This window comes from Chanodichthys erythropterus, chromosome 14, assembly GCF_024489055.1.
Source record: "Chanodichthys erythropterus isolate Z2021 chromosome 14, ASM2448905v1, whole genome shotgun sequence".
Classification (NCBI taxonomy): Eukaryota; Metazoa; Chordata; class Actinopteri; order Cypriniformes; family Xenocyprididae; genus Chanodichthys; species Chanodichthys erythropterus.
The window spans coordinates 3202491-3218996 of NC_090234.1; the positions used below are offsets into that span (position 1 = coordinate 3202491).

General features: G+C 40.1%; 1 protein-coding gene across 2 annotated transcripts; it reads right to left on the minus strand.

The window, feature by feature from the left end:
• Positions 1 to 692: 692 nt before the first annotated feature.
• Positions 693 to 15220, minus strand: LOC137035532 (zinc finger protein OZF-like). 2 transcript variants are annotated; one of them, XM_067408920.1, is made up of 3 exons: positions 15164 to 15220; positions 14300 to 14452; positions 693 to 4180 (listed from the first exon to the last, which is right to left on the minus strand). In XM_067408920.1, exons 2-3 carry the CDS (start codon positions 14382 to 14384, stop codon positions 3240 to 3242), a joined length of 1026 nt encoding a protein of 341 aa, XP_067265021.1. In that variant the 5' UTR covers positions 14385 to 14452; positions 15164 to 15220; the 3' UTR covers positions 693 to 3239. The 2 variants fall into 2 exon arrangements, with proteins under 2 accessions (XP_067265021.1, XP_067265022.1); XM_067408921.1 differs by lacking the exon at positions 15164 to 15220 and adding an exon at positions 14729 to 14756.
• Positions 15221 to 16506: the final 1286 nt, after the last annotated feature.

Sequence of the window (16506 nt, forward strand, 5' to 3'; positions counted from 1 at the left end):
AGATGATGCTACTTAATCTAAACAGAAATTTCTGAGAGCTAGGCAGATAAGTGCTGAGATAGTGGGATCATCATGTTGGAATGATAAATAGAACTATGTATCATCTGCATAGCAGTGGTAGAAGAAGTCATGTGCCTTTATGATCATTCCCAGTGAAGCCCTGAAGCACTGAACCTTAAGGCACCTTAGTGATTAGCTGATGTGATGGTCCTCCTCTCCATGAAACTTTGGCGGCTTACCTCACAAGTAGATTGTTCAAAGTATCTGCAATTCTCTAGTCAGAAAGGGTGGACGGGAGCATCCTGTGGGTTTACAGTTTCAAAGGCAACTGACATGTCCAGCAGAATAAGAACAGATGATTTGGAGTTCTCTTCCCCCAGCTAATGAGTTTCAGCAACAGTCAGCAGGGTGGGCTCTCTGGAGTGTCCACTTTTATAAGCATGACTGGTTGTTGTCAAGAAGCTCATTCAGTGGGATAAGCAGAGACATGATTTGACTCTAAGAGTTTTTAAAAGAAATTGAAGAAGAGTTTTCAACAGCTGAAGGATTAAGTGTTGTTTTTTGGAGCAGTGGGGTTAGCCTGCTTATATGTGATGGGAAAGTTTCCAGTAGTGAGGGGTGTGTTGATGGTGTGAGTCAGACTGGGTAGCAGTGTTGTTGGATAGGGAGATTTCCTGTAGTAGTTGGGAGGGGATTGTTAATGCTGCACATACACTATAAGGACAAAAGTACTGGGACAGACACTGATGTTGGACGAGAAAACCTGGCTTGCAATCTCCATTCACGTACAAGTTTATTTATGAAGCACATTTAAAACAATACATGTTGTACCAAAGTACTGTACAATTTGAAAAATACCATAAAAGAAAAAAAAAAAAAAAAAAAAATTCATCCCAAAGGTGTTCAATCTGGTTGAGTTCAGGGCTCTGTGTGGGCCAATCATGTTCTTTCACACCAAACTCATCCAACCATGTCTTTATGACTGCCCATCAGACTGCCAAACAGAGAATTGTGATTCGTCACTCACAAAACACAGTTTATGCTTTACACCACTCCATCCAACACATGGCATATCACTTGGTGATGTGAGGTTTGCATGCAACTGCTTGGCCATGAAAACCCATTCCACGAAGCTCCTGCCACACAGGCTTTGTGCTGATATTAATATCAGTGGAAGTTTGGAATTCTTCAGGTATAGAATCAGCATAGGGTTGAAGATTTTTATGCACATAGCACATCAGCCATTGGTGACCCCGCTGTGACTTTACATGGTCTTCTGCTTTGTGGCTGAGTAGCTGCTGTTCCTAAACGGTTCCACTTTACAATAATAACACTTATAGTTGACCGTGGAATCTGTAGCAGGGATGAAATTTCACAAACTGACTTGTTGCAAAGGTGGCATCCTATCACAGTACCACACTTGAATTCAATAATAACAGCAGAGTGTGTAGCAGATGTAGACTGTCAAAAACCAAATACATAACACTGTCATGTCCATTAATATGTTAAAACTACCCAGAGAGATGTCATTGAAATGTCACAGAGAGAATAACTAGACAAAGGGATGAACTTAACAGGTTTTTCTTAAAACAAAACTCAACAGGTACTGGTGGAATACAACAGAAAGTGTAGATGATACTTAACTGGAAGTAACTCCACTGTGATCTTGCAGAGAGTAAGAGAGTCTGGGCAGATGATGAAGAATTCGAGGAAGAGGCTCAGACAGAGAGATGAGGAAACTTGAAGGAGATTAACGCATGCAGGTAAACAATCCACTAGAATAATGTAGGAGTCTGGAGAGTCTTTGCAAGGAAATACAATGAAGAGACTAGATGTTGACTGTGCTGACTGGGGTTTCTGCACTACATGTAGGACTGGTGGAGGCCACTGACTAAGATGAATAGGGTGATATAGGCTGCATCCAAAAACTTAGGCAGCTGACTTGTTACCTTGCTGCCTTATAGGCAATGACTCTGCAGGCAGCGTTTGTGCATGAAGGCACCTCACAGAACTGATTTCGGACAGACTTCTGAGGCAACTTAAGAGTTTAATGATCTACAGCAAAACAGAGCAAGCTTTTGGTGAGAACTAAACAAATATGTAATTACTACAGTAGTAATGTCTCGCTAGAAATGGCATCAGAAGTGGAAAACGTCTGTCAAAAACTTAAGTATTTGCATACAAACTGACCAGAAACTGCAACTTTCAGATGCCATCTTTCTTTTTCTAGCCCTCTTGTCATGGATGAAATGCATAGGAATGTAGGATGTCAAAGGCTGCAAAAGATACATCTATCCTGCCTTCAAAAATTGATCAGATGAAGGCATCTCATGAGACAGAAAGTGGAAGTAACATTGTATTCAGATCAGCCTTGATGCCTTCCTACCTTTTAAATTTTTGGATGCATCCATAAGCCACTTTTCCCCCCAAACCTGTTGCTGTTTGCATTTCCATTGTGGTTTAAAGTACCATGAAGATTAAGTCCGGTGACGAAGGACTGCATGCGACTTTCCAGTTCCAGCTGGATTTCATCCTCTGCATACAAGCTTAATAAAGGCTGAACCTCATTGTCGATCCCTCAGTCAATTTTTTTAAACTCTCTTGTTGAATCGAATAGCAAACAACTCTTACTATATGCACCGCAACAGACTTTGAAAAAATGTGGTTGAAATAAAATGCTGCATGGAGTCAACCAATCAAAATGCTCTGTGAACTCAACCAATCAGCATGTTCAGCGCCCAAGTCCCACCCCCGAAAGTTTCGGAACTTTGAAAAAGTGCTACCCCGCGAGCAAGGACTTTCTGAGAGAGGAAATTTTTACCCAGAACTTCATTTAGACCCTGGTCCCTGTGGTCGAAACTGGACAGGACAGAAAATCTTTCTTCTTCCTCAGCCTTCTCCTTTGGCCAAGGTTAAAGTGCTGCTTTGTTTTTGACTTGCATTCTGTCACGGGTAGGTCATTACAATGAACTAGGAGAAATGACAACCTCATAGACATCGACGATCAACAATGCAAAATAAGGAACAAACTGAAACAGAGGGCTTAGCAGAACAAACAAGGGGAAAAACTAACTAGACTGACCTAAATTGAGGAATCTCTTCTCACACTGAAGACACATGAAAGGCTTCTCTCTAGTGTGAAGTCTCATGTGAGTCTTAAGGTTTCCTTTTTGTGAATCTCTTTCCACACTAAAGATATATAACACTGCTCTCTCCTGAGTGAATCCTCATGTGGAAATTTATGTGTGAAACTCTTTCCACACTTGATCACATGTGAATATCCCTCCAGTGTGAATGTTCATATGATATCCAAGGCCCATTTCTGTTGAGAAACGCTTTCCACACAGATCACATACAAACACTTTTCTCCAGTGTGAAATTTTAATGTGTGTATTAAGTGATTTTTTGTGTGTAAAACTCTGCCCACAATGAGAGCAAGTATAAGGCTTTTCTCCAGTGTGAAGTCTCATGTGGACATTAAGGTTTCCTTTATTTGTAAAACTCTTTCCACACTGATCACATGTGACTGGTTTCTCTCCATTGTGAATCTTTATATGAACTCTAAGGCTTTTTTCTGTTTTGAAGTGCTTTCCACACTGATCACATACAAACAGCTTTCCTCCAGAGTGAATTGTCATGTGGGAACTAAGGGTGTTTTTATGAGTAAAACTCTGTCCACAATGAGAGCAAGTATAAGGCTTTTCTCCAGTGTGAATTCTCATGTGGACATTAAGGTTTCCTTTTTGACTGAAACTGCTTCCACACTGTTGGCAGGTGAATGGGCTCTCTCCATTGTGAATCCTCATGTGGACATTAAGGTTTCCTTTTCGATTGAAACTTTTTCCACATTGTTTGCAGGTGAAATGTCTCTCTCCAGCGTGAATGCTCATATGGACTTTAAGGCTTTGTGTTTGAGTGAAACTCTTTCCACACTGTTGGCATGTGAAAGGCTTTTCTCCAGTGTGAACTCTCATGTGCACATTGAGTTTTTGTTTTTGACTGAAACTTTTTCCACACTGACTGCAGGTGAAATAACTGTTAGAACTGTTCTGATCTCTTTTTTGTGAGGAAGTCATTTCAGTCTGTGTGGATGTTTTTTCTCTGATCATGAAATCATGTTTCTCATCTTTTTCTTCCATGTTTTTCAGTTTTTGATTCTCCTCTTTTAGCACCATCAGGTCTAAAGTGAAAAAAGACAAATACACCAGTTTAATGGCACAAAACAACAAACATAAAAACCAACTAGACTTGTGCCGATATTCGGTAATGCGATATATCACGATAATGAATATGCACGATATTGTTATCGTGGGCACTTAAAAATACCGTAAATAATAATTACCAATTATTAAAATTTTTATAATGCATTTAAGAATACTTTCCCCATCAACCGTATAAAATGCACAACAGTGCTGTATTCTGCGTCAAAGGGACAGGCGCTCAGATGTAAACAAGCCCAACGTGCATGAGAAGTACATGGCTGAACAAGTGAAGGAGACGCTGAATGAAAGTACACGTTCACTCTCTGACAGCAGAGGGCGCTGATGGAACAGCAGAAATGCCGCGTTTATCCCGGAAACCCCGCCAACAAAGCAATTGCACTAGTGAATTTTTTTAAATGCTTCAAACAGCCATTCAGTTAATTTGTAATCTCAATGTTGTTCATCACAGCAACAAATATTTAAGTATTAAGACTTAAGTTATTTAGTTCCAAACTTAAACATTTTTACATTTTAATCTGGACTACAACATGTCCTAATGATTAGAAATGTTCTGATTATTTGTTATTGTTCAGTAAAACTTTGAGACAAACGGCTTCATTAGTTATTTATTTACGGCTTCATTATTGTATTTAAAGGGGATATATGTAATATTTTTACTTTAATAAAGCATAAAAAACCCTATATGTTTGCAAATATTTAGGAAACATGCTAATTTGACCTACTTGTTTCTCACAAAAACAATGCTACAGCCAGATATTCAACTTTGTAATGTGCGTTCTGTGTCGGAATGTCTGTCTTTGTTTTGGTCTGTGCGAATCCGTGTGCTGCCAGTTTATCCAATAGTATTTCGACATCACAGGTTGCCAGTTGGTGGAAAATATCATGTATTGCAGCCATGGAAACCAGCAAACAAACTGGGTCGGAAAATCACAGATTCTACTTGACCTAAAAAGCCCCTGCATCCATCTAAAAAAAACTCTGAACGACGGCATATTAAAGGTGCCATCGAATTGAAAATTGAATTTACCTCGGCATAGTTGAATAACAAGAGTTCAGTACATGGAAATGACATACAGTGAGTCTCAAACTCCATTGTTTCCTCCTTCTTATATAAATCTCATTTGTTTAAAATACCTCAGAAGAACAGGCGAATCTCAACATAACACCGACTGTTACGTAACAGACGCCCCCAATATTTGATGCCAGCGCATGTTCCCAACATTATGAAAGGCATTACATAAGGGCAGCCAGTATTAATGTCTAGATGTGCACAGCCGAATCATCAGACTAGGTAAGCAAGCAAGGACAATAGCGAAAAATGGCAGATGGAGCAATAATAACTGACATGATCCATGATAACATGACATTTTTAGTGATATTTGTAAATTGTCTTTCTAAATGTTTCGTTAGCATGTTGCTAATGTACTGTTAAATGTGGTTAAAGTTACCATCGTTTCTTACTGTATTCACAGCAGAGTCCTGCACGGGTTCGGGTACCCGACGGGTGACCCGCAAATTTGGCTGAAACGGGTGAAAAATATCTAACTGTGTCGGATACGGGTGCGGGTCGGTTCGGACACGGGGGAAACACGGGTCTAAACACGGGTTCAAAACAGTCGCGTGCAAACGTAAAAATAAATGCACATTTTTAGGAACACTTCTACAAAACTATGCCTGTATTTCAAGTTGGTAAAATATATATTTTTTTTGTTTATTTGAGCCCGCGCCTTCCCAGGAGTCTCTAGGCCACTTTCCACTTTTAAAAAATCACAACCGCGCGAACTGCTGCATGAGTCGTCGAGATGGATCCTGAGGAGTTGAAAAAAAAAATAGCTAGAGGAGATTGTAAAGTTGTCGACAATACTTCAATACATCAAAACTCAAGTCCAGTGTGTGGGAGAAATTTGGAGTCATCTCAGATGAAGAAAGCAATATTGTGAAAGGCTTTGCTGCATGCAAAACCTGCCTTAAAGTTTTCGTTTTCGATAGCCGCAAATGTGGAACTTTTTAGAGGCATCGAAAACCCCGACCCTCCATCTAACCATTGTTTGGTATGAGCGCATCAGACGCCACTTGCGAGCTTCTTCAAATGATAGCATGATCATTTCCTCACTGAAGGAGAAATGCCTCAGTATTCTCCAGGACAAGTTCGACATTCATCGTTTACACAGACTTGCAATGTTCCTGCATCCTAAACTGAAAAGTATGAAGCTACTCCTTGACAGTAATGAAGTGGCAAGCGTGCACAGTGAGATGCGGCGCCTTGTGAAAGGTCAGTATTAATGCAAACACAGCCACAGGGGGGTTGGATGAGAGAAAATAAAAGTGAGATTTTGAGGGGAAAAATGTATTTTTATTAAATAACATTTGAAAAACCTGTATAAACTGAACACCAAAGAACAATATTAACTATGAGCGATTGTGACGCGTTCATGAAAAATGTCACAAAGAACCGGCAAAAGTAGCCTAATGATTATGAATATGTCAAATATTGCCAGGACACATTTCAATTGTTTATTAATAAACAAGTGTTTTCTGTGTCGGCTGCAAAGATGAAGTTGACGATGCAGTAGTGAACACGCCAGAGAGAAATGCACATTTCATACAGATTACATAAGCAGAGAGCAGTCGGTTTTATTTCGTTTTGAATTGTTTTGTTTAAAAGTACACATTTCAAGCTTTGTATATATTTCTCAGGTCTGTGAGGCATGTAGCTTATACACTGAGTTTCGGTTAATTTATGAGACTAGCTCCAGTTCACGCACCGGCGCCTCCGCTCCGTGTCCTGATTATATTGCCTGCTATATTTACTTCTTATTTATTAAATCCAGGCAATTGGTTGATAAAACATTGATTAAAATTATGATACAATTAATACAAAACGAAATTCACTTTAAAGAAAGGCTTTATACAATAAAAAACTTAATGAAGTGGTCAAAATAATGTCTGCCCACTGTCTCCCGACATATTGCGCAACTTATGATCTTCTTTTCACTTCTCATATAATCAACATAGATGAAATTATTATATAATATATATATATATATATATTTTAACATAATTGTGAAAATCGTTTTCTTTAATGACTAGGCTACCACACGTAGAGGCCTAATAAACTACAGTACAGAGAAGTATATAATGTCGGAGCGGGATTTGAGCGTTTTAGGTGGCAAATGTTTTGCCACCTAAAAGTTACAGATTTTTTGTGTCACGTAGGCATGTTAAGGCCAAAGGCCTTGTTATAACTCCTTTATTACCTGGCAATAAAAATTTGAAAAAAGTGTGTATAATGTGATTGGCTAAACTGATTTGATTTCGGGTGCGGGTCGGGTGTCGGTTCTATTTTAAGCGGGTCGGGTCGGGTGCGGATTTTAATTAGTGCTGCTGTCGGAAAACGGGTCGGATGCGGTTTTAAGCACTGCGGGTACGGGCGGGTGCGGATTTACAAAATCGGACCCGTGCAGCTCTCTGATTCACAGAGACAAGAGCCGTTGCTATTTTCTTTTTAAAACACTTGCAGTCTGTATAATTCATAAACACAACTTCATTCTTTATAAATCTCTCCAACAGTGTAGCATTAGCCATTAGCCACAAAGCATAGCCTCAAACTCATTCAGAATCAAATGTAAACATCATAAAATACCATACTTACACGATTAGACATGCTGCATGACAAACACTTTGTAAAGATTCATTTTGAGGGTTATATTAGCTGTGTGAACTTTGTTTATGCTGTTCAAGGCAAGCGCGAGCTCCGTGGGTGGGGAGCACGAGATTTAAAGGGGCCGCGCAGCCTGAATCGGCGCATTTATAATGATGCCCCAAAATAGGCAGTTAAAAAAATTTATAAAAAAAAAAAAAAAAGTATGGGGTATTTTGAGCTGAAACTTCACAGACACATTCAGGGGACACCTTAGACTTATATTACATCTTGTAAAAAATGCACCTTTAAAACACAGATAAATCAACTCATCCGCTTACAGTGCATAAGTCTCTTCATTTACATGTTCTCAGGAGCTGGCCATCTTTAGTGCCATCTCAAATCAGATACTCATTCCGAATTAACTATGATGTAGTCAAGTACACCAGATGGCCGCAAGAAATTCTAACACAGATCCACAAATCATGGTTCCCTTTCGAGGGAACTCGCACTGCGTCGGTAACGACACTTTGGGGAACCCCAAGCGTAGCGCGTCTGAAGAATGAATGAAACTAGTCCAATCCTGATTGGCGTTGCATCATGACGTAACGTGACGGCATAAACGGAAGCTACAAAGGGATGCTGGCACACAACAGAGTTAGCGTTCACTCTTCAGTAAGTGCTCTCTGTCATGGTCTTATTTGGTGTTGGTTGTCACAAAAAATGTATTCATGGCGAGTGAACAGTTTAAGAAGTGTGTGCATCCCTGCTCGAGGTTTATAATGAGTGGGGACACACATCAGATGTGTGTGCTTTGTTTGGGAGTGCAGCACGCCCGGGCAGCTCTCGAGGGAGCTGCTTGTGCAGACTGTGAAACTCTGCCGATCAGAGTGCTGCGCTCCCGCTTGGCCGTGTTTGATGAGGCTGGCCAGGCTCGTGAGCCTGGGTGGCACGCCGGCTTAGATCGTGGAGCTCGCAGATGGAACTGACAGGAGGGCGTGAGACTGCTGCGGCACATTCTCAGTCCTCGTCTGACAGTTCCGATGTTCCCGCTCGCCGTGCGGAAGAAGCCGCCAGAACCCGATGTTTGAGCTGTCTGATTCTGAGGAATTAGACGTGCTCGGCATCGAGGTAGGTGAAATGGTAGAGAACTTGCCACTGCATTCACCTGCATATGAGGAGCTTATTGATGTATTAACACGTGCTGTGGCCAAACTTAATGTTGACTGGCCACAAGAAAGCCAGGAAGTGCAAGTCAGGAATAAATTAGATGAGCGCTTCCTGCAACACAGATCTCAGCCACAACACCGGGGTTTACCATTTTTTCCTGACTTACACAATGAGCTGTTTAAGTCATGGAATAAACCTTATTCAGCACATTTGTCTAACCCTCCTGTTTTTGACTATAGTAACATTATAGGAGGGCGTCAGAGTGGTTATGGGACGATGCTTTGGGTGGAAGAGGCTTTAGCCAGCTACCTCTCCCCTGACGCTGCATCGTCCCTTAAAGCCCCGGTGCTGCCCACCAAACCCTGTCATGATACATCATTATTGGTGGGCAGGGCTTATATGGCGGCTGGGCGCGCTGGTGCATGCCTGCATACTATGGCGTTTATGCAAGCATACCAGGCTGATATATTGAAAGATTTAGATGAAGGTGAGGGATCAACTCCAAAACAAGTAGTGGAGTTGCATAAAGCCGCAGATTTGTCTCTCCGTGTTACCAAGGAGACGGCCTGTGCCATCGGCCACTCCATGGCAGCTATGGTAGCCACGGAGAGGCATCTGTGGCTAAACCTATTGGGTATGAAGGAGAAGGACAGGGCCTTTCTTCTAGATGCCCCGATATCGCCTTCTGGCCTGTTCGGCGACACAGTTAATACCGACACAGTTAATACCGTCGTCGACTGGTTTCAGGAGGCAAAAAAGCAGTCTGCGATTTTCAAACAATCTCCCTCGCCGTTCTAAATCTGCTAAGTCTGCTATGAGTGTGCAGCCCCAGCCGTCCTCAAGCTCCTCGTACCGGCAGGTACAAAAAGTGAATTTGCCAGTTAACTGCCCGATGGCTTCAGTACTGGAGTTCCTCCAAGATCGCTTCTCTGCTGGTCTTACCCCATCCACACTAAAGGTGTACGTGGCTGCCATTGCGGCTTTCCACGCTCCTTTAGGTGATGGGCCTCGGGGGAGGCACCAGTTGGTCGTACGTTTCCTCCGTGGTACATTGAGGATGAGGCCTGCGACTCGTTCCAGAGTCCCAACTTGGGATCTGCCGGTGGTTCTTGAAGGGCTGTCTCTTGCCAGCTACGGCGAAGAACCTGACTCTGAAGATGGTTTTTCTTCTAGCGATTACTTCGCTAAAGAGAGTGGGGGATCTCCAGGCCTTGGCTATCTCGCCGACTTAGCTGGAGTTTGCCCCTGGAAGAGTTAAGGCCATTTTACACCCCTAGGCCTGGCTATGTGCCCAAGGTGCCATCTCATGTGGCACGGGCAGTGGTTCTTCAGGCCTTTCATCCTCCACCTCATGTGTCAGCGGAAGAGGAGAGGCTTCATCTGCTCTGCCCTGTCAGAGCGTTGATCGTTTCTTATTCAAAAGTCCTCTATATGGAGGAGGTCAGAACAGTTGCTGGTGTGCTTTGGATCACTGAAAAAGGGACTTCCAGCTTCCAAGCAGACGATTAGTAATCAGATTATTCAGGCTATTGCCACGGCTTATCAGGTGCGTGGTTTGCCTTCAACTGTGGCCTTGAGGGCTCATTCTACTAGAGGCATGGTGTCCTCTAGGGCCCTCCTGTCAGGGGTTCCATTGCAGGAGATCTGCGATGCGGCTGGGTGGTCCACCCTGCATACTTTCTTCAGGTTTTATAGTCTGCACCTTCCTTCCAAGCCAGGTGCACAAGTGCTCTCGTCCTAATTGTGACTGGTTCAGCTTCACACTAGGACAGGCATGTTCGGTATGGCATAGTAGGTATCCGTTCCCCAAAGTGTCGTAACTGACGCAGTGAGAGCTCCCTCGAAATGGAACGTCTCGGGTTAGAACTGTAACCATTGTTCCCTGAGAAAGGGAACAAGACACTGTGTCTCTTTGCCACACCTCCTTATGCCTGGGAGTGGCTTGCTTCATTGCAAAAGCTAACTCTGTTGTGTGTCGGCGTCCCTTTGTACCTTCCATTTATGCCGTCACGTTACGTCATGAAGCAACACCAATCAGGATTGGAATAGTTTCATTCAAATAGTTCCCCAAAGTGTCGTTAATGACACAGTGTCTCGTTCCCTTTCTCAGGGAACAAGGATTACAGTCGTAACCCAAGACGTTTCCCAAAAGAGAGGATAAAATGGCCGTCCACGGATTCTGATTTCTGAGGACTCTGTATCCCAGCTGCTTACAATAGGATTGCCTGTGACATGCATTGCAAGGATGCTAAGGGTGTCCAAGTTCACCATTCATAGACGCATGGTGGAATGGGGATTGTCTGTGAAGGCAACATTGCAGATGCAGAGCTAGACGCACTCATGGCAACAATACACACAAGCAATCTGAATGCAGGTTACAGAATGATGATGGGGCTGCTGAGAGCACAAGGTCATTGGGTACAATGGGTTAGAGTCCATTCTTCAATGCATCGAGTTGACACTGCAAGCATTGTTTCTGGGTTGTCACAATTAGGATGTGTGGTTGGTTAGGAGGACATACTCTGTCCCCAGCCCAAAGTCCCTGATGCACATTGTCACAAACCACAAGCTGATATGATAAGTTAAAGGATTACTCCACTTATATAAACTTTTCCTGATAATTTACTCACCCCCATGTCATCCGAGATGTCCATGTCTTTCTTTCTTCAGTCAAAAAGAAATGCAAGTTTTTGATGAAAACATTCCAGGATTTTTCTCCTTATAGTGGACTTCAATGGGCACCAAACAGTTGAAGGTCAAAGTTAGTTTCACTGCAGAAATAAGGGTCTTATCTAGTGAAACCATCACTCATTTTCTGAAAATTATATAAGTTTTAACCAGAAATGCTCATCTTGAACCAGCTCTCTTCTTCTCCTCTATTAGAATTCCAGCAGTGTAGACACGGCTAAGCGTAATACTGCCCTCCACAGGTTAACTGTTATATACTATTGAACTAGCATATTACATATAAAAATTATTTCAAACTTTGACCTGTGGAGGGCAGTATTACACTTAGCCGTGTCTACACTGCTGGAATGAAGCTGCAGTGAAACTAATTTTGACCTTCAACTGTGTGGTGTCCATTGAAGTCCACTATAAGGAGAAAAATCCTGGAATGTTTTCATCAAAAACTTCATGTCTTTCTTTCTTCAGTCGAAAAGAAATTAGACATCTTGGATGACATGGGGGTGAGTAAATTATCAGGAAAAGTTTATTTAAAAGTGGACTAATCCTTTAAGTAAACATTGTATTAACACAATGCATTAGGAGTCGGGATGTGAAAACTTTTGGAATTGGAAGATCAAGGTAAATTGTATTTAATTTGTCTTCCAGGAAACATGCAAGTATCTTCTGTTGCTTCTGAAGGGCAGTACTAAATGAAAAAAAAAATGATTTGAGTTTCTTGAAGGACAAACATAGTAAAAATGGTATTTACAAGGATATTAATGATGGCTCATATATCCAAAACCACCCACTGTTCTCTTAAAGTGATACATTGCAGACTCCTTTATTATGATGATTTTAAGACTGCAAACCATTTGGGCTCAAAAAGGGAGGTCTACAGACTTGGCTGCATTTATTTTACTTTTAAAAATCTGCCACTAAGTGCAACTCTGTGTTAATGAACATAAATCTTTTATCTCTCTTTTACAGTGATGATTTAAAGACTTATGGTTTTAATAAAATACTGAAGCCCTTTATTGATGATTTGAAAATTTTGGAAACTAAAGGTATTCAGCTTTTTTTGAAAATCCTTTGTTTGGTTCTGTAATACAACTTACAGGAGATAATATCACTGTAAATAACTCTCAGACAGACTACACAGTTTCAGTTACGGTTATACTGATCGTAAAAACAGGCCAAGCAATTTGAAAATTGATGACAACAGCAAACAGCTAGGCTTGAATGCTGCCCTGTCATGGTGTCTTGTGCCACACTCCCCTTATATTTGGAGATGTCATTGAGAGGGTCAATGATCACTGGAACTTACTTTTCCTCTTCATACAGATAATGAAGTTAATATTGTGTTCTCACACATTGTGACTGATGTAATTCTATGTTTTCTAAAACATTTGATCTGGGATCACCATAATCTCTTCAAGTTACTGATTCCTGATAGTAATTTAATACCCAAGCACCACCTAATGATACATTATATGAGGTGCGTGAATTTTTTTTCCCCTTTGATCCATATGTGGTGCATGTGATTCGAGGCAAAGCACACAATTTTTAAAAGGTCTGTGAAAAATCTAACTATAAAGGCAACATCAGCGCCAATTGGCTTTTTATTATGAGAACTATTGTTTTAAGAGATGTGATTATGGCCCTGTAATTGTTAAAGCTGTGTGCAATTTCAATGGTGGGGTGAGTTTTAGCCAAACTTTAAATGTAGAACCATTTTCAGAGGTGCCAACGACCAACTGAGTTAAAAAACTATGGTTCAGAATACCAAGTGAATATGTTTGTATCTGTTGGAATGTTTCAAGAACTCATGTTTTTTAAAAAGATCTTTACTATGTATGACATGGAGAGTTATTATTCAGAATGCGCATTTGGAAGCAAAATATATATATTTATATATAAAAATATATAAACATTTCAGCAGGTTGAAGATAATTAATTTTAATGCAGAAAATATAACTGATTGTTTAAAATACATTTGGCAGCCCTAAAACATATTAATAATCTGCGTTTTCAAAAATCTCCAGATTTTTTAATAGTTTCTACCCACGTGCCATCAAGGAACTGAATTCTAGTTAAAACAATAATGTTTTATGCAATAATGCAATAATTTTTTAATCAATATATATTTTTATTGATTATTTTTATTCAACTTTGTACTTCTTGCTTATATCTCGAGCCGTAATAAGTAGAACGCGGAAGTAGTCCATTGTGAACGAGTAATCAGTCGAGGTTTGAGAGAAGAAGCAGCCGTGATGAACAGCCAATTCGTATGGAAGCATCTGATGACCAAACACTGGAATTCACAAATGGAAAAATCAAGTGAGCCGGGACTGATTTGTGTTCACAGTGGGCATATTTAGTGAACTGTACTGTTAGCTGAAAGCGAACCGTACTCAGACCACCTCTTTTGAAGCAGCATTAGTATTTGTCTGGTCATGTGATCGCAACATGTATATCCACATAAGGCAACCACTTAAGACAAACAAAACTGATTTAATTAGAACACACATATGACATTTTTCAAACATGTCATTAATTTCTGTAGAGGCCGACATTTCAGTGAGGATCAAATGAAACTAACCTGTTTGTTGCTCAGTATCTTCATGTTTCACACCAAATGCTTCTTCAATCTCTATATCTTCACTCTCCTCTTTAATAAACGCCATCTTTATAATAGTGTGTCACCAGATCTCAGATGAACCAGGAGTTTATCTGTGTGTTTGGACAATTTGTCCTGTTTAAGATGAGAATAATTATCAGAAACAAAAACAAATCTAAATAAATCCATAGTTCAGTAGTCAGCACACTGGTAAGAGTCAGTCAGAGTAATGGCCTTAAATGACCTGATTACCCCCCAAAACACTAAAAACAAGCAGTACAAATTATTAAAAGAGCAAATTACATAGACAATTCTTATTTAGGCATTGGATTATGATTTGCAGACTACATTAAATGTATTATTCTTTCATGATAACATTTAAAATAGGTTTGTAAACCTTGTCAATATTACCTTGTCGTTTGTTGTATTCTCATTTCATTTACACTGTTCAAGCAGGCATCACCAGCGAGGTGATTCGAGCGAATCGAATCAGTGAATCAATTTTGTGGAGCAATTGGTTCAATTGACTCGGTGTAAAAAAAGAAAAGAAAAAAGAAAAAAAAACATCCGTTTCTCCATCACTACTAACCAGCTGCTAAATTCGTATTTACGACAGAGTTATTGACTATATGGGTAGCGAAATAAGATGCATCTTTTCTGTTACTCGTGTGCTAATGCACCTTATCACAAAAAACCGTTCTTGAGACATTTTGGGTCCTCATGTTTGAATAAATAGCCTAATTACAATGCTTCATTCATTAATAAATAATTATTTTAGCATAGCTTGTAAAAACTGTACAATTGGTTGAACGGTTTTTGTGTTGATATAAATGCTTTAAAACAAACCTTTTTACAGGCGAATCACAACAGATGCAGGAATGCGGTGCAGAGTCATGACGTCACATCACCAGACCAAAATAAAAGTCCCGTTCACAAGCTGCTGTCTAAAATCCCCCAAAATACATATAAATGTACATAGTTCGTAAATGTTTATATTGAATATACAAAATGTATACAGTAGTGGCCAAAGGTGACATATCCCAGAGGGATATTTTGATTACAAATGTTGATTAAACCATCAAAAAATGAAATAATTTATATCTTTTTTAAAATATTTAAAATATTGAGGAAGAACAAAACCAAACTAAGTGTACTAAGGTATTTTTCTGAAAAAATTATTTTGGAGGAAAAAGGCAAATAACCTCTACAGATTTTATTTCACTAGAAAAACAAAAAGCTGAGAAGAAATGTTAATTCGTTTAATATTTCATTGGTTCTCTCTTGTTTTTGCATGTGTTCAGTTTCTTTGTTTGATAGTCTGGCCAAAAATGATGTCTGAATAATTTGCATGTTTCATTGTGTTATCACAAATAAAACAACTGTCTCCAAGCACAAATACACAATATGCTTAAAATCTTTAACATTTAAAAAAAAAAAAAAAAACCAATATTTAGATATAGAGTGAAGATGTCCCTTTTTCTAGCCAGACATGACATGGTCACTACTTCAGCATTCTATGGGCCTTTATCACAATCAGCATGTCGTCTCATCCGGCTCCAATTAGTGGCGTAAAGGAATTTCTGCTTGTGTTATTGTCAATAGACGGACGCCAGTTTTGAAAAGAAATTGTAATTAATTTAGTTGAGCTTAAAGGTTTAGTTCACTTTGTGTAATAATCAGAGTGTACACGCGTTGTGCACCCGCATATTAGCTCATATTACTAACATGCTCTTTAAATAACAAAACAAATATTGTGGCATTGACTTTAGAGCAGGTTTCAGTTGGTCAATTTCAGTTGCCTCAAAATAGCAACACGCCAACAATGTGTCTGAACACACCTCGTTTTCAGACCAGAATGCCTATAGGTGCAAATGCATTTTCTATTTAAACAACGAAGTGCAGGACGTGAAAATGATAACTGCGTCGGGCTGAAACTAGCAAAAAACAAAAAAGCCTTTACTCTGGCTTTTGTATATATGTATATCCATCGTGTCTATTAAGCCGTATAACCTTTGTATTATCAATTTCATATATTAAATACATTATATTCATGCTCAATTGTTCTGCTGCTCACAGCAGGGGTTTAAATAAAAAATCGGCAGCTGGCAGCAGGAAGTTGCAGCCATTGACAGCTGGAAGGCAGTTACTGGCAGTCGGAGGGTAGGAGGGGCCTGCCACTCGGTAGCAGC